Here is a 25,525-nt window from a genome sequence, read left to right on the forward strand (position 1 = left end):
GTTCTATCTGTACCATAGTGGTGATAAGTACATAGTTGTTTTATATCTATTTTATGAGAGAGAATGAAAAAGAAATCATAGAAAAGAGTAAGGAAAATGTCATAAGTTTTGAAGTTTGTTGAAGTTATTAGAGGTATCATTAATTGCTGTATCTTTCTTTGGAGACAGGTCAGTAGGCTCAGCTGTGGCAAGAGGGATTCTCCTGGCCAGCAAGGAATGCTTGTGAACAAGCTGGATTGCCAGGCCAGGCTTGTCCTACCCTGGTTGAAAGGGAACTCTCTGAGCAGCCTTTAGCTCAGAGATCACCCTCTATTTGTGTTTCTTTAAAGATTGTTGCATGGGGGTGAAGTTCAAGATAACTCCGTCTACCTCCTGGACTTTGATTTATAAAAACTAAACGTAAGAATCTGAGAGGAAGAGTAATTTGCCAGCTAGTATTACAAGTTAGTATCTTCCTTGAGCCACTGTCCTGCTGGGGTGTAAGGAGCATGCCGCCCTGCTGAAGAGAGATTGGCCTTTGTAAATTACAATTGCTACAGGTAGAGCACTGCATCTCATGCTCTCGTGCTCGAAGTAAAAGCCAGGAGCGAAGCCCTGTCATGCTTAGGAACGTGCGCTCCAGGCTGAGTGCTGTCTGGGATTCCAGATTCTATTTAGAAAAGGAAAGTTGCTGAGGAAAAATGGCGATTCATGCAGATACTGTAGGGACCTGTTGTAGCAATGAAAGATGATTTCTGATACAGGTAACTGGGCTATAAAATGCAGTTTCTATTCTGATTTTTTTGTTCAAATATCCATTTCTTCACAGAATTTAATGATAAAGCAGTCACATAATCTAGCTGTTCAGATGAAATCAAATTTTCCCCAGCCCATAACATCTGTATGGTTTGGGGCATCTTTTTGCTTGATAATAATTTTTTAAAAAGATTTATTTGTTGGAAAGTCAGAGTTACAGAGAGAGAGAGAGAGAGCTCTTCTACCTACTGGTTCGCAGTAGCCAGACTGGGCCAGGCCAGAGCCAGGAGCCAGGATCTTCTTCCAGGTCTCCCACAAGGGTGCAGGGGACCAAACACTTGGGCTCTCTTCTGCTGCTTTCCTAGGCTGTTAGCAGAGAGCTGCATCAGAAGTGGAGCACCTGGAACGTGAACTGGCACTCATACGGGATGCTGGCATTCCAAGTGGCAGCTTTACATGCTATGCCACAATGCTGGCCCTGATAATAATCTTTTATCTTGCTGCTACTGATTTTGTTATATATAATCTCAAGTTTTAAATTAAAATAGTTAAGGAACGCTACAGAGAGAGATTCATGAAGAGAATTTTGTAACTAATCGGAGCTACCGCACTAGTAAGGTCCTTCCTTCCTGGATGGCTGCTTACTAGATTTTTTTTTTTTTTTTTTTTTTTTTTTTTTTTGACAGAGTGGACAGTGAGAGAGAGAGACAGAGAGAAAGGTCTTCCTTTGCCGTTGGTTCACCCTCCAATGGCCGCCGCGCTGCGGCCGGCGCACCGTGCTGATCCGATGGCAGGAGCCAGGTGCTTTTCCTGGTCTCCCATGCGGGTGCAGGGCCCAAGCACCTGGGCCATCCTCCACTGCACTTCCTGCCCACAGCAGAGAGCTGGCCTGGAAGAGGAGCAACCGGGACAGAATCCGGTGCCCTGACCGGGACTAGAACCCGGTGTGCCGGCGCCACAAGGCGGAGGATTAGCCTATTGAGCCACGGCGCCGGCCTGCTTATTAGCTGTTTTATAACAATTGGAAGAAAAGGCCGCTTCTGAGACTCATCTTGTTAGGATTTGAGGATCCGGTATTTTCCTTTTCTCATTACTAAATCCACTTCCATCTTTGAGCTAATTTTGCTATTTTGAACCACATCATCAGAGTAAAATATACCTGATGATTAAGGGAGGATCTCCAGGAGGTCAGTCATCACAGAGATTCTTGAAAATAGTATTAATTGGTAAACAGGAAGAAATCAAACAGTTTATTTTTCTTTTTTTAAAGATTTATTTATTTATTTATTTATTTGAGAGGCAGAGTTACAGAGAGATAGGGGTAGACAGAGAGAGAGAGTTCTTCCATCCACTGGTTCACTCCCCAGATGGCTACAATGGCTGGAGCTATGCTGATCTGAAGCCAGAAGCTAGGAGCTTCTTCCGGGTCTCCCACACGGGTGCAGGGCCCAAGGACTTGGGCCATCTTCTGCTTTCCCAAGCCATAGCAGAGAGCTGGATCTGAAGAGGAGCAGCCAGGACTTAAACTGGTGCCCTTATGGGAGGCTGGCGCTTTACCACTATGCCATAGCGCTGGCCTTCTAATATACAGTTTTAAGAATTGACAGATTTGGAAATATCTACAGAATTTTTAAGAAGTATTTGACCTCGCTTGTTAGAACTTGGTTGATGGAGCCAGCGTTGTGGCCTAATGGGTAAAGCCACTGCTTGCAGTGCCAGCATCCCATATGGGCGCTGGTTCTAGTTCCAGCTGCTCCACTTCTGATCCAGCTCTCTGCTATGGCCTGGGAAAGCAGTAGAAGATGGCCCAGGTGCTTGGGCCCCTGCACCTGCGTAGGAGACCTGGAAGAAGCTCCTGGCTTCTGGCTTTGGATTGGCGCAGGTCTGGCCAGTGTGGCCAACTGGGGAGTGAACCAGTGGATGGAAGGCCTCTCTATTCTGCCTCTCCTCTCTCTCTTTGTAACTCTGACTTTCAAATAAATAAATCAGTCTTTAAAAAAAAAAAAAAAACTTTATTCATGCTATACTTTGAGACTGCTGCCCTAGAACATTTGCTAGGAATTGAAGTGTAATCCTTTTGTTTTACCTGAAGTGTCAACAGAGAAGCCTTAAACAGTGAAAACCCTCACGTACATAGGAAAGAGGAACCAACTTGGAAACCTGTGAAGTTAACTGGGCCTGGCCAAGGAGAGGTAAGCATGGGACCTTCTTGATGGATGTTTTGTGTGAAATAGATGCATGATATTTTAGAAATTATTCTTGTAGGTAGAACACCTCATCTGCCCACTTACTACCAAGTGTTCTAGAAAAAAAAGCCATGAACCAAGGCTGTTATACTTAGGAAGGTGTACTACAGGCAGGGAGTAGTGTCTGAAAACTAGATTTATAGAAAAAAGAAGTTACTGGGGAAAAGGAGGTAGTTCATGCTAGTGAGTGTTGTGACCTGTCCTAGCAGCAAAGTCTGACTGTTGGCTGTGGAGCAGAGTAGAGTACATTCAGCTTCCGTTCTCATCTCTTGTCCGTAGTAATGTACGTGGACTCTTGTGTCATTCCTGTCACTTCTGCCACTGGAAAGGGCACAGTGGGGGTGGGGGTGTCAAGACGTTTGTGAGACCCCTGATGTCTTTCATGGGCATCATCTCCCAAAAAAAACAAGACAAAACAAAACTTTGTTGTGTTATTTGTTTTATCATTTGGTCAAGCAGGTTGCCAGACCGGCCCATAAAAAGAAAGCTCGAATGGCGCGGACGCGCTCCGATTTCTTGACTAGAGGTACTTTTGCCGATGGGGAGGGGGATACAGAGGAAGATGATTTCGATGACATTATTGAGCCCCTTCTCTCCCTTGACCAAGCTTCTCACTCTGAGCTAGGGTCTGCATCCAGCCTGGGGCAGGCCTCTCACAGTGACTCCGAAATGGTAATTTTACAGCAATCTAAGAAAATAAGACAGCAAGCAAATCTGATGGGAATAGTCTTTGCTAATCTAAAGCTAACCTCACAGCTTCTTTCCACGGAATGGTTTGTACATGGGAAACCTCGGTGAATGCCAAAACTAAATCTAAATCTAAATATTTTAGAACTCAAATAAAGGGCACTTTGAACGGTTTATGTCAAATCATGCATCCCGTAAATTAAGGTTATTGAATGTAGCACTACTGTGAACACATCTGTGTTCTCTCTTAGAAAGTGTAGGCTAGAGGTCCTTTTTTTTTTTTTTTCCTATAAGGGCCCAGGTAATGTAATCCTGTGGCTTCTAACTAAAATGATATTCATTTTACCTCACTTTTTTGGGGGGGAGAGGGAGAAGGTGGATCTTTCAACTTGCTCCTGTGTCTGTTTTTCAGTAATAGAAAATAAACCTGAACTTTGAAAAATTTGCTGAGTAAAATGTATTTCCCTTTCTCAAGCCAGCCAAATATAAGGCTGTATATAATATAAATGTTTATTTGTCACAAATTAAAACATGAGAGTCATGTTTGTATAAAGCTGGACTGATTTTGGCTGATAATAAAACCTTATCATCATCTCCATCAAAATTAGATATATCTGTAGTTTGAAAAGTACATCTATGGATATATTAGGGCAAAAAGTTTAATTTTAGAATTGTCCTAGAAAATACATATTAGAAGGACCCTCAATGAGGGTACTTCAAAAGGTTTGTGGAAAAATGTGTTACAGAGAACCCATGAATGGATTTCAGAGTTTTCACACAAAAATAAGCGTGTTTTTTAATTTCATTTTATGTGAACTTTTTGAAGTACTCTCTTACCTATGATACAACTAAAATGTTGTCACTGATGGAGTTGAGTGAAATACATCTTACATGTGTAACTGTAAGTTGGCTCTTTGATATTCTTTAGTGTCTATTTATTATGGAAGAAGAATTCAGGACAATCTTTATTTGACTCATTAAAATAAATATTGTTTTGGGGCCCAGTGTTGTGGCATAGCAGGTTAAGCCTCACCTACAATACCTGCATCCCATATGGGTGTCAGTTTGAGACCCAGCTGCTCCACTTCCAGTCCAGCTCCCTGCTAATACTCCTGGGAAAGCAGTGGAGGATGGCCCAGGTCCTTGTGCCCCTACATCCACATGGGAGACCAAGAAGAAGCTCCACGCTCCTGGTTTCGGCCATTTGGGGAGTGAACCAGCGGGTGGAGATGTATGTGTGTGTGTGTGTGTGTGCGTGTCTGTGTCTGTGTCTGTCTCTCCTCCTTTAACTATGCCATTCAAATAAATAAAAAATCTTTAAAGATCTCTCTCCCTTTATATATATATATATATATATATTTTTTTTTTTTAAGATTTTATTTATTTATTTGAAAGAGTTACACAGAGAGAGGAGAGGCAGAGAGAGAGAGAGAGATCTTCCATCTGATGGCTCACTCCCCAATTGGCTGCAATGGTCTGAGCTGCGCTGATCCAAAGCCAGGAGCCAGGAGTTTATTCTGGGTCCTCCACGTGGGTGTAGGGGCCCAAGGACTTGGGCCATCTTCTATTGCTTTCCCAGGCCATAGCAGAGAGCTGGATCGGAATTGGAGCAGCTGGGTCTTGAACTGGCACCCATATGGGATGCCGGCACTTCAAGCCAGGGCGTTAACCTGTTGCACCACAGTGCTGGCCCTATATATTGTTTTAATGTTTAAATTTTTGAGAAGCAGGCAGAGACAGAGATTTCCTGTCTGCTGGTTCACTCCTCAGAAGCCAGGGGTGAAGCAGGGTAAAGCTGGGAACTGGGAACTCAGTCTGAATCTCCTGCATGGATGCTAGAGGCACAACCATTTGACCGTCTCTCAGGGTACATGTCAGCAGGAAGTTGGAATCAGAAGTGGAGTTGGGACTCAAATCCAGGTATTCTGGTATAGGATGCACGTGTTTCTAGCAGCATCTTAATTGCTGTGTGAAATACCCATCCTGATTCATTAAATATTTTGTCTTTGAATTATTTTAAACTGTTTGAGTTATGTCAAAGACTGAGTTACTTAAAATTTCTAATTTCTAGAATACTCCCACTGTTTTACATTTTGTGAGAGGTATGATATTGGTGACAATATTGATGTTCTGTGAAGGAACAAGCAAACAACAGACCCAGACAAAGGCTGGACAAGTTTCCCGAATAGACAAATGATTCATTAACTAGGTTGAAGCCATAGGATTGCAGAAATTGGAAACACTCATATATATATGTAGTATAGAGCCAAACTCTTCAGTGTAGGATAAAATGACTCCGTTCTGAAGGTGCCCTGTATTTGAGTTATAGTGAAATAAGCCCTGCTGCTGGGTGATTAGTAGTTAAATATGAAATTACATAATGGAACAAAGTAATTTTAAGGAAAACATTGTTTCGTTTAGTGTACATGGATTTATTGTTTGAGACAGAGCTTAGCATTTGTAATTGCTCTTTGTTCCTGAGAGTTTCCTTTGTAACAACCCTTAGTTCTTCTGGTGGTCGTCTTCGTTGACACTGGGAGTTCCTAGTGAAATGAACTGGAAGTCGGGTTTTCTGCTGGGAACACTCGGCTCTCTCCAGTGTTGCCACCTCGCTCTCCTGCTTGACGGTCACTGCATGCCAGTAGTTGTAGAGCGCCTCCCTCCACAGTGTCTGGTTCCCTCTGCGGCTGCCTCACCGCCCTTCTCTTTCAGCACTTGCTACCGGAGGATAGGTGTTGTGCTTGTTTCTGGTGGACACTTGTGTGAAGAAGCTTTGCTTTCTAGAATATGCTAATAGATGCTTATTGGGGTTGGGGCTGGGGAGGGTAGAAACAATTTTAAAATGTGTTTCTCTGTTTATGTTGAAAATGTGCCATGTTCTAACATTATCTCATACTGTGAAGATGAAAGGCTTACTCTTTTTCTAAGTGGAATCTACTGTTTTCTCAAAATCCAAGTATTTTTTCTAGATTTTAAACGGATGATTTTCTAGACAAATAGAGTTTTAGACATTTGATTTGCTGTTGGTGGTGGGTTGTTTTGTTTTCCTGGGGAAATGATGCTGTCACTGATACTTGCTAAGAAGTGTGTCATTGAATCTTGAAATAAATGGACATCTTACCTTTCCAGTTGTAAAGTAACTGATCTAGTCAGATAAAGACAGTTATAAATTAATTACCTGCTGGGATTTGATAAGGGTTACAGCTTGAGTTGGTTATTGCTCAGTCGAGGGAGAGGAGCCAGATGGATGGTAACACTTCTCGGTAACGTTGCTGTTTTTAACTTCCTACTTCAAATCCTGTCAGATAACGGTTTAGTCTGTGTGGGCTCTCACCTGGTTCTGACATGTCTGTGTTGACATGCACCCGCTAAGAATGCCATGTTCTCCTCAACAGTGTTTTCTGATGGCTTCCCCACAGTGTGCTAGACTCTTGTCTTGTAGCTGGTATGCGGGTAATCAGATGGTTTCTGTCCCTGTTTGTGGGATTAGCATAGGAAACACCGTACTTTCCTCTGTGTAGACTCTCCTGGCCTCACCAGGCCTCAAGGAGTCGTGTGTCTGGGTAGGACTCCCAGACAGCTCTCTAGAAATGCAGTGTTCTTTTTTTTTTTTTTTTTTTTTTTTTTTAATTTAATTTTATTTATTTGACAGGCAGAGTTACAGACAGTGAAAGAGACAGAGACAGAGACAGAGAGACAGAGAGAAAGGTCTTCCTTCCATTGGTTCACTCCCCAAATGGCTGCAACGGCTGGAGCTGCGCCAATCCGAAGCCAGGAACCAGGTGCTTCCTCCTGGTCTCCCACATGGATGCGGGGACCCAAGGACTTGGGCCATCCTCCACTGCTTCCCGGGCCACAGCAGAGAGCTGGAGTGGAAGAGGAGCAACTGGGACTAGAACCGGCACCCATATGGGATGTGGGCGCCGCAGGCAGAGGATTAACCTAGTGCACCATGGCGCCAGCCCCCAGAAATGCAGTGTTCTTTGCTTCCAGCATGGTGACACTGATTTTCTCATTAACCACCCTGCACAAAATAAAACCTGCATCACTGTATGTCTTCGTCATTTTGAGCTACTCTCCAGTCTTGACCTTCTCTCCACTGTCCACTCCACGGAAATGGCTGGAAAAGCTATTTGTTAGACTAGCACACAGTAAGAGAAGGCCTGCACTGACTGTGTCCCACGGGGGAAGTCAGGAACCAATATATGATTTAGGGCCTGAGATGGCTAATTTTGAGGTTAGTTTTGCCAGATAGAAAGCTCCTTTGTGTTGAGCAAAGTTCATGATGTAAGAGGCTTGGTCAGCAGGCTGTACAGCAACCAGGGTGTTGAATAGATACGAGTGTTTCCCTGTGTATTTAATTCCCCTCAGAAGTCAGGGACCGTGGCATAGCATTTTAACTTCCTGCTTTTTGAATGATATGGTAGAATTTTCCTTTGAAATCATCTGAGATTGGTGCTTTGTGGTGACAGAGTTCCTTGATAATTTTCTCTGTTTCTTCTGAGGAAATTGGTTTCTTTAAGCTTTTTATTTAATGGGTTCAATTTAGGTAAGCAGTGTATTCTTTGAAACTATGAATTTCATCTAAATTCTAAAATTTTCCAGATGTCTAGAAGATACTCTATTAATGATTTTAATATTTATCTTGAAATTATTATTTCCATCTTTTCTTATTTTATAGATTCATGTTTATTTTTCTTTGATAGTTACTTCTCTATTTTGCTAAGTTTTTCCAAAATATCAGAATTTTGATTTTTATACCTATTTTTTTCTCATTCTCTATGGATTTCTACTTTTATCTTTATTACTAATAAATAATTTCTAATTTTTTATCCTTTTTAACAATAATAATCCTTGTGTTCAGCTTACTTTTTTTTTTTTTTAAGATTTTATTTATTTGAAAGTCAGAGTTGCAGACAGAGTAAGAGAGAGAGACAGAGAGAAAGGTCTTCCTTCCGTTGGTTCACTCCCCAAGTGGCTGCAACGGCCGGAGCTGCGCCAATCCGAAGCCAGGAGCCAGGTGCTTCCTCCTGGTCTCCCACATGGATGCAGGGACCCAAGGACTTGGGCCATCCTCCACTGCTTCCCAGGCCAAAGCAGAGAGCTGGAGTGGAAGAGGAGCAACTGGGACTAGAACCGGCGCCCATATGGGATGTGGGCGCCGCAGGCAGAGGATTAACCTAGTGCACCATGGCGCCAGCCCCCAGCTTGCTTTCTTGTTTTGCTAGGTTTTAAATTGGAAATTTCATTCATTTATTTTTATCGATGTAAGTTTTTAAGGCAATGAATTTTCCTCTGATTGTTGCTTTAGATGTATCTCATGGATTCTCATATATAAGGTTTTTATCAATCTGTTTTCTAGATCTTTTAATCTAAGTCTCTCTCTTCTTCCCTTGCTCCTCCTCTCTTGCTCCCCTCTCTTCTTCCCCCCATATATGTATATTTATTTTACCCAAGATTTGCTTAGTAAAATATTTTAGAATTTTCAGAGGGAGAATCTTTCAATTCTTCTGTGAATTTCTCGTTTTATTGTATTTAACTAAGGAATACTTGTATTTGATCAGTTTTACTGATACTTTTATGAATGCTGCATATGTGATCAGATTTTACAACTGTGCTGTGTGTACTTGGTATGAAGATATATTCTGTTCAGGGTGTAAAATTGCACTATATGTCCATAATCTCTGCCTTATTCACTGTCTTCTCTGTCATTATTTTTTGTACAGTGATCTGTCTTGTTCTGAGAATGGTGTGCTAAAGTCTTCTCTTATTCTTTGTTAGCATTGAAAAGTGTCCTTTGTCATATTTAATGTTTTTTACTTAAATTATACTTAATAATATCACAGACTGTTTTCTTGTTATTTCCATTTACTTGGAATACTTACGCTTTTCCTTTTATTTTAAGATTTTCTGGGTCCCTTTGTTTTAGGTGTGAGTTTTTGTTGGTGTAGCTGGGTCCTGCTCTGAATCAAATTGGAAATACTCTTTCTGGGAGCAGGCCTTCAGCTTAGTGGTGTGCCCAGTGCATTTCCTGGGTCTGGCTCTGACTCGAGCGCTGACAGTGCAGGCCCTAGGAGGCACCAGTCCAGGGCTCAGGTGAATGGATTCTGTGCACCACCTGGGTGCCCTGGATGGAGTTTTGCTCCTGACCTCCTCACTGCCCAGCTCTGGCCATTGTGAGCATCTGGGGAATGAAGCAGCAGATGGGGGAGGTGCTGTCTGTCTCTCTGCTTCTCAAAAAATTGTAAGAATTAAAAGAAAAGAATTTTTATTTAATAAGTGAGTTTTATCCATAATTGTTTTTATTTATTTATTTGAAAGTCAGAGTTACACAGAGATAGGAGGAAAGGCAGAGAGAGAGAGAGAGAGAGAGAGAGAGAGAGAGAGAGAGAGAGAGGTCTTCCATCCATTGGTTTACTCCCCAGTTGGCTGCAACGGCTGGAGCTGCACCAATCTGAAGCCAGGAGCAAGAGCTCCTTCTGGGTCTCCCACGTCGGTGCAGGGGCCCAAGGACTTGGGCCATTTTCTACTGCTTTCTCAGGCCATAGCAGAGAGTTGTATCGGAAGTGGAACAGCTGGGATTCGAATGAGCACCCATATAGGATGCCAGCACTACAGGCTTTACCCGCTACGCCACAGCACAGGCCCCTCATAATTTTTTTTTTAAGATTAATTTATTTACTTGAAAGGCAGAATTACAGAGAGGCAGAGAGAGAGAGAAATCTTTCATCCGCTGGTTTACTCCCCAAATGACCATAATGGCTGGAGCTGCACCAGTCCAAAGCCGGGAGCCAGAAGCTTCCTCTGGATCTCCCACGCAGGTGCAGGGGCCCTAACACTTGGGCTGTCTTCCACTGCTCTCCCAGGCCATAGCAGAGAGCGGGATCAGAAGTGAAGCAAACCGAACTTGAACCAGCGCCCATATGGGATGCCAGCACTGCAGATGGCAGCTTTACCCACTGTGCCACAGCGACAGCCCCTACATAATTGTTTTAATTGATAGATTTAGTCTCATTATTTTATGTAATTATTACGTGTTACATTAAATTTGCTGTGTTTATGTTGTATGTTTTCTTTGCTCTTTTATTTCTTTAAAATTCTTTAGATATTGTATTCTTGAATTAATTTTGAAAATTCCATTGTTTTGCTGATTAGAGAACCCAGTTACAGATAAATTTTTTGCCAGTCTTTGATTTCTACCATGTTCCTTGCGACCCCTTTACTACTTACTTTATACATCACTCTTTTTTAAAAAAATTTTATTTATTTATTTGAGAGGCAGAGTTACAGAGAGAGAGGGAGAGAGGCAGAGAGAGAGGTCTTCCATCTGCTGGCTCACTCCCCGGATGACTGCAAGGGCCAGATCTGGGCTAATCTAAAGCCAGGAGCCAGGAGCTTCTTCCAGGTCTCCCATGTGGGCCATCTTCCGCTGCTTTGCCCTGGCCATTAGCAGTGTGTGTCCTCCTGTTTTTTGCTTCTCAGTTTGCACTTTCTGCTCTTTTGCTCTTCATTGCCCAGTCTCCATGGGGCACCTCTTCCTTCCTTTTCAGCCTTCCCTCCACCCTTAGAAGCAATGCCTTTAAAACTACAGCATGTGCGTTTTACAGTAATGTACATTTAAATCCTTTCCCTGCAGTCTGGTGATCTTTACTGTTTTTACACTTACAATGAACCTTCAGTGACAGTGATTTTAGGCCCTTCCCAAGCCTGATGCTAGTTTTGCTCTTTTGCACAATTTTTCTTGGGCTGCCCTTTTTTTGTGCAAAAGCTTCCAGTGGGGCTGTGAGAGCTCGCTGGGACTACTTGTAATTTTTCAGACTACGGATAATTTGATGTTACTGTGCATTCTTTCTGGTTTTTTTTTTTTTTTTTTTTTTTTTGTTAGCGTTTCCTATAGTTTTGCTTTTCTTCTGGCTTTGTATTGTTTCTGCAGAGTATGTCACTGCGTTTGTATTTAGGCAGCACCCATTATTAGTTTCCTAGAAGGTGTGTGTAGAATACTTCTAATCTATGATTTTCCCATCTCCCCTTTTCTCCTCTAGTGATTTATTTGTTGAGGAGCTATGATCATTTCTTAATTGTTTCCCACATTTCTGCATTTTGCCTGTTGTAATCCTGTATTGTCATTTAAAGTGACATACCAGTTGACAGTTTAAAGAGAATATTTGGGTCAATTTGGATTTAGTTTTTTGAGAAAAATACTTCATGTGAGTTGGTGAATCTATACTGTGGGATCATGTTAGCAGCCACATCTCTGTCTTTGGTAATGTTAAGATATTTCAAGGAATCATGTGGTATTGACCTGACCCTGATTTATTAGTATTGTTTTGTAACTGAGGTATATTATACTTGGGCCATCCTCTGCTACTTTCCCAGGCATATCAGCAGGGAGCTGGATTGGAAATGGAGCAGCCAGGACTTGAACTGAAAGCCATACGGGGTGCCGGAGCCGCAGGCCAGGGCTTTGAGCTGCTGTGCCACAGTGCTGGCCCCAGTTTGACTGTTTTTGACATATGTATACAACCATGTAACCTGTCCTGTTGAGATCTCTATAACCTGAAAACTTCTCTCATGTTTCAACCCAGCCTTCCCCTTCCATTCAGTGTCAGAAGCTTCATACAGATGTAATGAATATGTACTCTATGGGAAGAATTCTAAAATGGCACACAAGATTCCTGGCCCTACTGAAAACGTCTTTCCTCAGTAAATTTTTCAGACATTGATCTAGGTTCTGTGTGAAGGGATTTTGCGGTTGTCATTAGGGTTCCGAATCAGCTGACCTTAAGAACGAGACACTGTTCATGTGGCCTAACCTACTCTGATCCTGGAACGCGCTTTTCGCTTGCTGAGGAGGGGTCAGAGGCTCCTGGGATGGGAAAGGTGCTGCCTCTGCTGGCTTGAGGGTGCGCTCATGCTCCTTGGTAATGTCACAGATGGTTTTCTTTTGCACAGCAGAAGGGCAGCCCAAGAAACATTGTGCAAAAGAGCAGAACTAGCCTCAGGCTTAGGAATGGTCTGAAATCACTGTCAGAGAAGCTTCATTTTCAGTGTGAAAACGAGACAGAAGAGTGCACAGTAACATCAAATTACCTGCAGGCTGAAGAGTGACAAGTAGTCCCAGCAGGCTCTCCCAGCCCACGGGAAGCTTTCGCACAGAAGAAGGGCAGCCCAAGAAAGTTCCTTAGTGCTCGGCTAGCGAATTCCTGGGGCCTGGTGGAGGTCTTCAGAGTCCTTTCTTTGTGCTTTTCTCCCTTCTCTGGTCTCTTGGTTTTTTGTCACTTTTCTTACTTTGGACTTTGAGCTTCATGTATTCAGCCTGGGGAGTCAGCTAGATTCTACCTGGTTTGTTTCTCTGTGTCACAGCCTAGAATCTATCTTTAGACGGTAACCTGGGGCAGGTGTAAGACTCACTTTTTCCAGAGATATTTGTCCTTTGTTGTGAAAACTGGTGTTTACTATCACGTTGTCTGTTTTGTTCTAGGCAAGAGGGTACCACAGGTCTCTGTTACTCCATCTTGGCCAGAAGCAGAAATCTCTTCTTTACATTTTGACAACTCGGGAGATGGTCTGTTTCTGTTGATAAGGTTATATTAGAGCAGACCAAACAGTTAAAGAAAGGATTTTTATAAGTATAGAAAAATAAAAGACTAGGAAATGACTTGAATGGGTTATAAGAAATCTCTGCTAAGAAAGAGACTGTCTTTAGAGGAGCACATTATAAACAAATAGAATAAGATTCGCTGGTTGTGATGCCGATCCTAGTTTGATAGCCTGATAAACTGCTTGTAATTAAGACTGTTAGTGATGATAATGATCTTTTATTCTTTGATTCTTTGTTTTTTTTATGTGTGTTCTAGGTCCTTTAAGTCTTTGGATATAATGAGAACCTGTTAATAGAAAGTTAAACCATAGAAGTAATTTTTACTTTCTGACTTGAAAAAGGCGAATGTGGAAGATGGTGCTTAGTGTTCCAGATTTTTGAGACCCTGCAGTCTTTTGTCTGTCTTCACATGGTCTTGCCTATTTTCTCACCTTCCCACTTGAGATTCTTAAATTGTCAGAAAATGAAGGTGGTTCCTGTTGAGCACTCACGTTGAACCCAAGTTCTTATTTAATGTTTACTTAGGAAGGCAATAGAATTTTCATAGGTTTTGTTATTTCAGTGAGTCTCTTATTAATATGAATGCATTTTTATATTTTTAACAGCTATAATTCTCAAATAATTCCATAACCTAAGTTTTAATTACAGTGCTATCATATATTTACTTTGTTTTAAAGTCTTTCACATATGCAATTATTACAGACATCACAGAGATTTTCTGCAATTGATGAACAAGCAAAGCTTCATAAGACTATGTCCCAAGGAGAGATTACGAAGTTGGCAGTGAGACAGAAAGCTTCAGATTCGGATATAAGGTATAAAGTGTACATAGAGTCAATAGGGGTGTTATAACTTTATTTAATAGCTGATTACAATTGAATACTGAGTTTTTAAAATTCATTTATCAATTTTTCAAGAAATAAGTACTTACTGTTGACAGGCACACAGTAGTGCAGATCTACATAATGCGATGTATGTTCCTTTGAGTTTAGCAGCGTGACTGGGGAGAGGTTCTGAGTTATTATTTGACTTTTGTTGTAAAAGAAGAGAAAGTAGACCAGATGAGATTGAAATATGTTCTGGCTTTGGACTTGGATTCCATTCTGAGCTAAGTTGTTTCAGAGACAGAACTATAAAATACTTCTGGGAATTTCTGTTTTCTTTAAAAGAGCTTGTACAGTTTTTATTTTTCAAATAAATGTCTTAATCCCTTGTTGTGTTAGGTAAGCATGTGTTCCTTCCATGAAAACTTGAAAGTCATGCTGAAATCTTTGTGATTCATAACTCTGCTGGAGTCCCCTTTATGACTGACCTGTAATTCCAGGAAACCCAGCTGTAGTAGAATGAACACACAGCCACAGATAGCAGGTTAAATATATATGTCGAATTTTCACTTTCTGTTCTCAAATTGTTGAAAGTGATAATACCTACAAAACAAATAAAAACATAAATGGAGACAATTGCAATAGATTTGTGAAATGCAAAAAGTAAGTAGACTTTAAATTTTAAATGCCTTAGTAGATAGGAGAAAGCCTATCATAGACCAGCTGGGTAAAGCTGAGAAAGAAGTATCCAGGTGACAACTGTTTCGGTCTAGCAGAAATGTGGCATTTATTCTTTGGAGAGAAATAAGCAGAGTGTCTCCGGGCTTAGAGCTTATCAGATGCAGTTGATGGCTGGGGCCCGTAGAACAGGGGATTTAATGACTGTTGACAGAGTGAGTGCTAAGATTCCCCTAGTTTTCATCCTTTGCTGAGCACCCACATTTCCCATACCCTCTAAACAAATGGTTCAGAGAGTTTTTGGTACCTTTATCCAGCCCTCAGATAAAGATCTGAATATACTAATACTACGGGCTCTCCTTGAAAAATTGGCCAGCCAGATAACCCTCTAAGGAAGTCTGCACTTTGGAAGCCCCACACTGGTGCAGGCTAGAGCTTCTAAGCTACTTGGATTTTGCCCTGTTTGCATCATGACAGATACCGTGTTCACCACATGCAGAAGAGATACCTCATACTGAAGAAACCAGTGCTAACAGGAAGAATACAGCTTGGAAGCAATAAATAGGGCATGGAAAACTTCAGGATAGACCAATACAACTATCAGCACACTTGAATAATACAGTGGCGTCCATAAAACCAAACAGGGCATACAAAAGGCAAAAATTCCTAATAAAAAGAACTTTTAAAATATTTTGAAAATATAATAGCATAAAAGAACAGCACAGAAGGAACGTTAAGTACATAATCTCAGAAAATTGAGCAAAGATGTGGAAGAGATAAGAAAGCTAGAAGCTCAGTTCAGGAGGTTCAGTGACCCAGTGATAAGAGGTCTTGTGAGATAGAATGTAGGAAATGAAGAAGAGCAAATGGCTAATAAAGTACATCAGCTGAATTTCACAGAACTGAGGACATGAGTTTCTAGGTTGGATGGGCCCACTGAGTGCCCAGCACTGTGGTGAAAGCAGACTCATCCTGGAAGACAAGTCATTATCAAGCCAAAGGCTCTCCGTGATGGTGGTGAAACCACTCTGGATTGGAGCAGGTTAACAGGACTCTGAGAGAGACTTCTTCGAGAAGGTGAAACTGGGTTAGTAGCACCTGATGGGTGTGAATATAGGAAGAAGACAGAAAAATGGGAAGCGCTGGACGTGAGTGATGTGCAGAAGAGTGAGCCAAGGAAAAACAACTCTAGAATAAGACATCATGTAGGCAATTAACGTGCTTCAGCTGTGAATATTATTTACATAATAAAAGTAAATACAGAATATATCCCTACATAAACTTACAGTATAATTCTCCTGGGGACACATGTTGTGTTGAGTGTGGGACAGGAGGGTGACGCATGCTTAATCACTGTAGTCATGACAAGGAGAGCATTGTAAGCAGGTGGAATATCAGAGCAGTCAGTGAAATCAGTTCACAGGGATTGCTCCAGGGAGCAGAACATGGACTGAGAGGGACAAGGATGCTGTTGGTTGTAAGAAGCCTTGAAGAACAGTTTCTTGTTACATTAGTGAGTGTGTAAGCTTAACAGAAGCTTTAAAAAAGAAACAAACAGAAGTAAAAACAACATGGCCTTCAGAGGCAGATAGAGCTGATTCTAACTTGCACTTCTGTCACTCTCTGAGCCTCAGTTTGCTCACGTGTGAAGTGGGGTAATAATACCTCCTCGAGGGTGGTTGTGAAAATCAGGGTTAACACATATAAAACAGTGCCTGTCACCTAGTAGATCCTCAAGTAACTTTTGATTGAATGAATGAACCTACACATGAACAAATTAATATACAAATAAGCCTACTAGTAGAGGGTTAGCTACACTCACTGTGCATGACCAGTATGTGTGAGCTGTTGTCACTGTGTCAGGGCACTTCCTCCAAATACTTAGATAGCATATAAGCTGTGTGAGGTTTATGTGAGGAGACTTTGTCACTGTTGGCTGTGTAACCTTGAGAAAGTTATCTCATGTGTAAGTCTCTGGTTTTTCACTTCTACGATATTCATGGTAGTTTGTTAAAGGCTGTTGTAATTAAATAAAGTAATTCTGTATTAGCAATTAACATTGTGCCTTGAATGAAATGAGAGGTCAAATAAGTAGTGGCTGTTGTTAATTAATAACATGGATAACTCATGAATATAAATTACATTAAAACTTTTATTGTATTAGTCAGTGAAAAGATTTAAAATTATACCTGTATCATGACTACAGTGATAGAAAAATGGGATTAAGAATTGAAGGAAATTACCAAAAAATGTAAAGCAATGTTTTTTAGAGCAGTAGGATTATCTCTGATTTCTTACAATTACTTACATACTAAATCAAAACTGGATGGGACAAAAATGAAAAGATTTAAAGTTTGTGAATCAGAAAACCCGAATTGGAATCCTAGTTCCACTGCTTTGTAACTATTTTATATTACAAAATTATTCTGCTTCTTTTTGGATCTTACTATTTCAGTATTCAAGACAAAGAAGCTATCTATCTGCCAAGTGGAATTGAAATGTGAGGTTGAAAATGCAATGTGATTGAAGTTAAACTGGAAGCTTAGATGAGCTCATACATACTAATGCCTGAAGTGATACACACATGTCATCACTAGGACAAACTGATTTTCAGTTTTTACCTTTATTTTTTCAAACAGACCTCAGAGAGCTAAGATGCGATTCTGGGCCAAAGGGAAACCAGGGGAGAGGAAGATGGCCAGAGTGAAGCCTGCCCCACAGTTGGATGTCTCCTCACATCTGTGTCCAGACGGTAGGAACCAACCAGGGTGGAGCTATCTTCATAATTTCTACTTGTTCCTTCTGAAGGGTTGCTATTCTTGAAATATTCACAATGATTAGGTCCTCTCATGGGACAGGGCCAGGATTGCTAACTCATTCCTTAACTAAAAATGATTACTTTTTTTTTATATAAAAGATTTGTTTTGTTTGCTTGAAAGACAGTTGCAGAGATAGGTAGAAATAGAGAGAGAAAGGTCTCCCATCCACTGGTTCACTTCTTAAATGGCTGTAATGGCCAGAGCTGGGCCAATCTGAAGCCAGGAGCCAGGACCTTCTTCTGGGTCTCCCACGTAGGTGCAGGGGCCCAAGGACTTGGGCTGTCTTCTGCTGCTTTCCCAGGTGCATTAGCAGGGAGCTAGATTAGAAGTGGAGCAGCGGAGACCTGAACTGGTGCCCATATGGGATGCTGGCCACTGCAGGTGGTGGATTTACTTGCTATGCCACAGTGCTGGCCCCAAATTGTTACATTTTTATCCATAATGAAAATTCTAAGAAAATGTGGCACAAAACAGTGAAAATCTCAAGAATAACTGTGAGCTTCAGTTTAGCCTTAATTTTCTAAACTGTAAAAATTTGGCCATTATTCATTCACCTAACAGAATGGTGTTGTTGGTAATAATTAATAAGAGCAGCTAGTATAAGCCGGCACTGCGGCTCACTAGGCTAATCCTCCGCCTTGCGGCGCTGGCACACCAGGTTCTAGTCCTGGTTGGGGCACCGGATTCTATCCCGGTTGCCCCTCTTCCAGGCCAGCTCTCTGCTGTGGCCAGGGAGTGCAGTGGAGGATAGCCCAAGTGTTTGGGCCCTGCACCCCATGGGAGACCAGGAGAAGCACCTGACTCCTGGCTTCGGATCAGCGCGGTGCGCCAGCCGCAGCATGCCGGCGCGGTGGCCATTGGAGGGTGAACCAACAGCAAAGGAAGACCTTTCTCTCTGTCTCTCTCATTGTCCTCTCTGCCTGTCAAAAAAAAAAAAAAAAAAAGCAGCTAGTATTTGAATGCTTGCCACCAGAAGGCACTGGGCTAAAGCTTATGTATTAACTCAGTTGATCCTCGCAACAGTTTTTTGATGGCTAGTATGATTACTATTCACAAGTTTTAGATGAGAGAAATAAGGCCCAGAATATATGTGCATATTTATGTATACACATGCAGTAACTCAAAGAGCTGAGATCTGGGTCAGGCTATCTACTTATTCCACATTCTTCACTGCTGTGCAGTGAATTACATGACTTTTTTTTTTTTTTTTAAATTTTTTGACAGGCAGAGTGGACAGTGAGAGAGAGAGACAGAGAGAAAAGTCTTCCTTTGCCGTTGGTTCACCCTCCAATGGCCGCCGCGGCCAGCGTGCTGCGGCCGGCGCACCGCGCTGATCCGATGGCAGGAGCCAGGAGCCAGGTGCTTTTCCTGGTCTCCCATGGGGTGCAGGGCCCAAGCACCTGGGCCATCCTCCACTGCACTCCCTGGCCACAGCAGAGAGCTGGCCTGGAAGAGGGGCAACCGGGACAGAATCCGGCGCCCCAACCGGGACTAGAACCTAGTGTGCTGGCGCCGTTAGGCGGAGGATTAGCCTAGTGAGCCGCGGCGCCGGCCGACTTTTTTTAAGATTTATTTATTTGAAAGGCAGAGTTACAGAGAGAGAGAGAGAGAGGTCCTCCATCCACTTGTTCACTCCCCAGATGGCTGCAGCGGCTGAGGCTGTGCTGATCTGGGTCTCCCAAGCAGGTGTAGGGGCCCAAGGACTTGGGCCATCTTCCACTGCTTTCCTAGGTGCATTAGCAGGGAGCTGGATCAAAAGTGGAGCAGCTGGGACTCAAACCGACAGACACATAGGATGCTGGCACTGCAGACAGAGGCTTTACCCACTATGCCACAGTGCCAGCCCCAAGATTACATACCTATTACATGTCCATACCTAGCAAATGCTGGCACTTTACAATGAAGAGGTTATTTTAACTTTTGGGGCTTGAATCATAACACATTTTAAAGTTAGCTCAACTGTTGAGAAAACTGACTGTTCTAAATGCCAGGAGTGACTAATTCTCCAAGGATTCCAGTAATCCCAGTAGTAGAAGATTATGTCTTCTTCCCAAGCCCTTCCTTAGGCATGCTGGAGGTCTGCAGTGCTATGTGACAGCTGTCTGCAGCAGGAATGCATCTCCCAGGGGCTGTGTGGTGATGTATGGGTAAATCCCAGCACTGACTAAAGGAGGATGAGACCCCAAGAGGCAAGCTGGTGTCTCGAGGGGCAGACAGAAAGGACCCGGTTAGGACAAGTAAGCAAGAGCTGCTCGTGTGTGGGGGAAGCTATAGGGACCTGGCTTCTTCCAGGACAGAGGCCAGAGCAGGGGTGATTGTCAGCACCGCGTGCCGGGGGACACAGAGTCAGGATGTATTCACACCCCTGTTTTTGTGCCTTGTGAGCTGACAGACTGATGAGGATAAACCCAATAAAGAACAAAGTAAAATTCCTTGCTGTTGGATGACTAAGTTGATCGACAGGCTTCAGTCTGAATTGTTCATTTTCTATAGTTCTTCACTGCTAATTCCCCAAACTGTAAAGCTCTTCAGTTGGAAACTTACAAGCAGCCTTCATTTATCAGGACACATGTGTAGTATGATTATAGCTTTTTATTTATATCTAGGTAAAAATGTATGAAGGCAGTCCTTTGATTATAGGGAATTTCTTAAGTAACATTATAAGAAAGACACTGACTTTGCTGAATACAATAATTACATACTTATATATGTAAGTTACATTATGGCATTAGAATCGAGTGACACTGATTTGAATACACCTGCATTCTGTATCTTTATGTTCTTTATTCCAGTGTCTTTTCTGAGACGTTGTCTCAATTCCTACCTCAGGTGACATTGAGCATGTAAGGGGTTAGCTTTTTCCTTTATTATCAGAGTACTCGTTTAGCTGAGTGAGGCTATACATTTGGACAGAGGACAGAGGCGCATACCTGTTGAGGAGGGAAGCACACTTGAAATGAGCAGAGGCCAACTGGCTTTGGCAAATCTGATTCTAGGTGACTGTGAACTACATGCATTCTCAATTTCTCCAGTGTAAATTGCAGAGAAAGACTGGTAACTTCTCAGCTGTATTCTCCGCTAGTCCATTCAGGAATTCTGTGAGTTGTTCAGACAGTTATTTGAGAGATAGATGTGTAAGAAAATACTAAAGAAAACCGATTTTAGTTAACTGACCCCCTAACAGGTTACCAGATCATCACGTGAGGTTACTGAAGCATCCATGACAACTCTGCTAATTCGTCAGACTTGTATTTGGCTAGACATTCTTTCAAATAAGTGTAGCAAAGCTATGTCGGGGCTAGCAGTCAGCATTTGATGTGCCACTGTGGCCACGTTCCCTTGTTTGTCTGGGGCTGAGGTTTTTAGGATCTAGGTTGATGTTCCACAAGGCGCTTCCATCCAGGTTTCCAGTATTGTACCTCAGCTTCTTGGGAGACATGACAGCTTTTCTCGTTCAGAAGTGGTGATTATTCTGAAATGCATTTTCTGCACAAATGTGCACTCTGGGTTTTGTGCCTGCCTGCCCTCAGGCATTAACCTTAGTTTGCTTTTCTGATACTCGTGTATGTCCTTCAGTGACCAAAGGAACTTAAGAAGAGGGATGTGGAAATTATCAGTGTTTTTACTAAATCTGTCTTCTTGGGTACTCTGTCGTGATTTGTAGAATTACCTCAGTATCATCCAACACCTCCTTTGAGCCCAGAACTGCCTGGCAGTTGCCGGAAGGAGTTCAAAGAAAACAAAGAACCTTCTCCAAAGGCGAAGCGCAAGCGGAGTGTGAAGATCAGCAGTGTGGCTTTGGACTCTGTGCACTGGCAAAATGACTCTGTTCAGATCATAGCAAGTGCCAGTGATTTAAAGAGCATGGATGAATTTCTTCTGAAAAAGGTACATTTTGGTTGCTGAGCAAGGCCTTTGAGCAGCTTTGGCTCCTTTTTTTTTGACTGGCAGAGTGGACAGAGAGAGAGAAGGGTCTTCCTTTTGCCGTTGGTTCACCCTCCAATGGCTGCCACGGCCAGCGCATCGCGCTGATCCGAAGCCAGGAGCCAGGTGCTTCCCCTGGTCTCTCATGCGGGTGCAGGGCCCAAGCACTTGGGCCATCCTCCACTGCACTCCCGGGCCACAGCAGAGAGCTGGCCTGGAAGAGGGGCAACCGGGACAGAATCCGGCGCCCCGACCGGGACTAGAACCCGGTGTGCTGGCGCTGCAAGGCGGAGGATTAGCCTATTGAGCGACGGCGCCGGCTGCTTTGGCTCCTGAATGATTGTATATATCAGTATGTGCCCTCTAGAGATCAAGGTTAACATACGCTTCAGCAAGTAAGAGGGTGTGCTCCTTAGCAGAAAGGGTCAAAAGTAGGGGCAAACAAAGTCAGACTGAGTGGACAGGATTTCAGATTCAGGCTTTACTGTTGCCTTCCACTGCACTGTGGTTGTAGGTTGTGCTCTGTGTGTGAAGGTGAGGTCTGCTGCACACTCGGGGCTGTTCTCTTACAGAATTCTGCAGTGTTAGGAGTGGCTTGTGACATTACCTCTCAGTCCCAGTAGTTGGGCTCTCTAGTTATACTTTACCTGGGTTCCTTCATAATCTGTGGCTTGCATTTTTAGGACAATTTTTTAAAAATTGTTAAAATGTTTTTTTAAATTCTTAATTGAAGGGATGATAAGTATCCACTGTTGATTGTGTCTAAAAACTCTTTCTGTGGTTCCCAGATGAATGACTTAGATAATGAAGACAGCAAGAAGGATACACTGGTGGATGTTGTGTTTAAAAAAGCCCTGAAAGAATTTCGGCAGAATATTTTCAGCTTTTATTCGTCTGCATTGGCGGTAAGTTGTACTATGTTAGGACATACTCAGTAATTCAGTGTGTGAAAATTGACACTACTGTAGAAAATATAACATAAAGGCCACATTCAACTAGAGACTGCTTAAGTTCATTTTGTTTTGGGAGTGGCTGAGGAAAAGCACATCAGAAGGCTCAGGCTGATAGCCTCCCCGAGTTTCCTTGAGTAGTTTTCCCCCTTATGGCTATGTTTCTCATAGTACTGACTTCAGATATTCTAGGTACAGTCTCTCTCTCTCTCTCCCTCTCTTTCTTTCTTCTCTCTCTCAAAAAGATTTATGTATTATTTATTTGAAAGGCAGAGCTAGAGAGAGAGAAATATCTTCCACCTGCTGATTCACTCCCCAAATGTCTGTAACAGCCAGTCTAAAGCCGGGAGCCAAGGGCTTCTTCCAGGTCTCCCATGTGGTTTCAGGGGCCCAAGCACTTGGGTCATGTTCTGTTGCTCTCCCAGGCAAATTAGCAGGGAACTGGATGGGAAGTGGAGCAGCCACATTTGACCTGGTGCCCATGTGGGATGCCAGCATTGCAGCTACTTCACAATGCCAGTCTCGTGATTCTGTTTTACTCAGGGGCTCCCTAGTCTTTTGACTTATTGTAATCCTTTTAGCTCCATTGCTAAGGTGTAATTTGGAAATCTCCTCTATGTTTGGAGCTTCATACACAGGGTTTTTTTCTCCCCCAGTGGAATTAGGGTAGCTTAATATCAGTAATTTATACATATCAGTTTATATAATTTGAGATTTACCTCATACTTTCACATAATACTCATTATGTTTTAGAAAATTTCTTTTTTGATGCTAAAGTATGTAATAATTGTTGCCTGGGTCTGTTGAATAATTGCTAGTACTTATAATTGTTACATTCTGTAAAATAATATTTCCTATTTTTTCCCCCAATCTTTTCTTTATTTCATTGTGGAAAACTTTTTAGTGTATACTCTACATTTATACCTTTCTTAACATAAGATTCTTTTCTTGTTTACAAATGGGAGAGAATTGGCCGGCGCCGCGGCTCACTAGGCTAATCCTCCACCTGCGGCGCCGGCACACTGGGTTCTAGTCCCGGTTGGGGCGCCGGATTCTGTCCCGCTTGCTCCTCTTCCAGGCCAGCTCTCTGCTGTGGCCAGGGAGTGCAGTGGAGGATGGCCCAAGTGCTTGGGCCCTGCACCCCATGGGAGACCAGGATAAGTACCTGGCTCCTGCTATTGGATCAGCGCGGTGCGCCGGCCGCGGCGGCCATTGTGGGGTGAACCAACGGCAAAGGAAGACCTTTCTCTCTGTCTCTCTCTCTCTGTCCACTCTGCCTGTCCAAAAAAAAAAAGAAATGGGAGAGAATAATAATCTGGAGACTAAAATATAGAAATCATCACTTATAACAGCCTGCTAGATTGGAGAGGGGACAGGTTGTCCACATGTTTTGAATCCTGCCCAACTTTTTCACGGTCTTCTGTGCTTCCTCTCTGGAGTTCTGGATAGGGACTCAGAGGTGCTGGGTGCTCCAATTCAGGTAGGGAGAGACAGCACAATGAAGCAGAGCTCAATAGTGGTTTGCTAACCGTGGATCAAAAAAGTTCACCCTTCAGATCTGAAGCAAGAAATAAATTCTAAACATTTATAGTACTTTTTGAGCTTTCTTTCTTATAAATACTCCAGATTTCATTTAAAAATTTTTAAAAATTCCATTTGGATTCCTTTGTAAGTAATATGACGTTACTCTGACCATTGTCAGTCTTTTGAAAAGTTTTTTTTCAAGGTTTCTGAATGTGCTGTAAGGCAAAGATTCAAGTATTCTTTCAGTTTTAGCATAGAACTACCTTATTAAGTTTATTTCTGGGTTGATTAGTAATTAAGAGGGATGCAAATCATCTTTATAGCTATATAAAATTAAAATTCCCGACTTGGAGGAGGAGTTCCCAGAATTTGCACAAACACTTACTGCATCTCTTTATACCAGAGTGGGAATTTATATAAATACTCATTAGAAAGCATAGCTGGGCCGGCGCCACGGCTCAGTAGGCTAATCCTCCGTCTGAGGCTTGGCACCCCGGGTTCTAGTCCCGGTCGGGGCTCTGGATTCTGTCTCCGTTGCTCCTCTTCCAGTCCAGCTCTCTGCTGTGGCCCGGGAAGGCAGTGGAGGATGGCCCAAGTGCTTGGGCCCTGCACCAGCATGGGAGACCAGGATAAGCACCTGGCTGCTGCCTCTGGATCAGTGTGGTGCGCCGGCCGCAGCAGCCATTGTGGGGTGAACCAACGGCAAAAGAAGACCTTTCTCTCTGTCTCTCTCTCTCACTGTCCACTCTGCCTGTCAAAATATATATATATATGGCATAGCTGGATCCTAATCTTCATTCTGAATATCACCCAGTATTATGTCGACTCAGACTCCTGTATCCTAGAGGCAAAGAATACCTTGATGAAACCTTACATTTCTTCTTTACTGCTTATTAGATGGATGACGGGAAAAGCATACGGTACAAAGACCTCCACGCACTGTTTGAGCAGATTCTGGAGAAGACCATGAGGCTGGAGCAGCGTGACTGGAGTGAATCTCCAGTGAGAGTTTGGGTCAATACTTTCAAAGTGTTTTTAGATGAATATATGAATGAATTCAAGACCTTGGATTGCACAGCCACAAAGGTAAAGGTCATATATTTTGATTGATCCTGTTAAAGAATCTATTTGGGACATCTGGTGTTTGACACACATCATCGTGAACACATCAGCCTAGTTCTCCTTTAGGCCCTCCAGACCCCATTCTGTTTTAGAAGTTCAGTTCATCAGACCATGTTTCCTAAACCCTCTGCAATGAACATGGTTCTCCATGAAATTAAAATATAATATTATACCCTCAGTTGTAATAGAAATCAGCACCGGAATTTCCTTTTGAAAAGCAGTGGTCAAAGGTGTGACTCATTGTGTCATTTGGTGGCCTTAATACAAGGACCCACAGATTGTATTTCCCTTTGAATTAGTCTTTAGAAAAATGTATACTTTGGGAAATCTATGTAACTGTACTAAGTAACCCTTATTTTTCAGGCCTCTTTGGCTCTGAGAATGGTATGAGGTGTTTGTTACTTTCTTTGCTTCT

The 25,525-nt window shown here is 42.6% G+C and overlaps 1 protein-coding gene across 20 annotated transcripts in view; it reads left to right on the top strand.

The window, feature by feature from the left end:
- The window catches only part of MYO9A (myosin IXA), a 278,436-nt gene that overhangs the window by 202,167 nt on the left and 50,744 nt on the right, over nt 1–25,525 (top strand). For 13 of the 20 annotated variants that reach the window (XM_070054736.1, XM_070054737.1, XM_070054738.1 and 10 more), the window contains 7 exons: nt 2,828–2,927; nt 3,441–3,653; nt 13,972–14,084; nt 17,411–17,523; nt 21,255–21,478; nt 22,303–22,419; nt 24,886–25,074. In XM_070054736.1, coding sequence (XP_069910837.1) covers nt 2,828–2,927; nt 3,441–3,653; nt 13,972–14,084; nt 17,411–17,523; nt 21,255–21,478; nt 22,303–22,419; nt 24,886–25,074 — 1,069 coding nt within the window. The remainder of the gene's footprint in view (nt 1–2,827; nt 2,928–3,440; nt 3,654–13,971; nt 14,085–17,410; nt 17,524–21,254; nt 21,479–22,302; nt 22,420–24,885; nt 25,075–25,525) is intronic. The other 7 variants (XM_051821771.2, XM_070054743.1, XM_070054742.1 and 4 more) reach the window with 3 other exon arrangements.

Source organism: Oryctolagus cuniculus, chromosome 12 (assembly GCF_964237555.1).
Source record: "Oryctolagus cuniculus chromosome 12, mOryCun1.1, whole genome shotgun sequence".
Lineage (NCBI taxonomy): Eukaryota > Metazoa > Chordata > Mammalia > Lagomorpha > Leporidae > Oryctolagus > Oryctolagus cuniculus.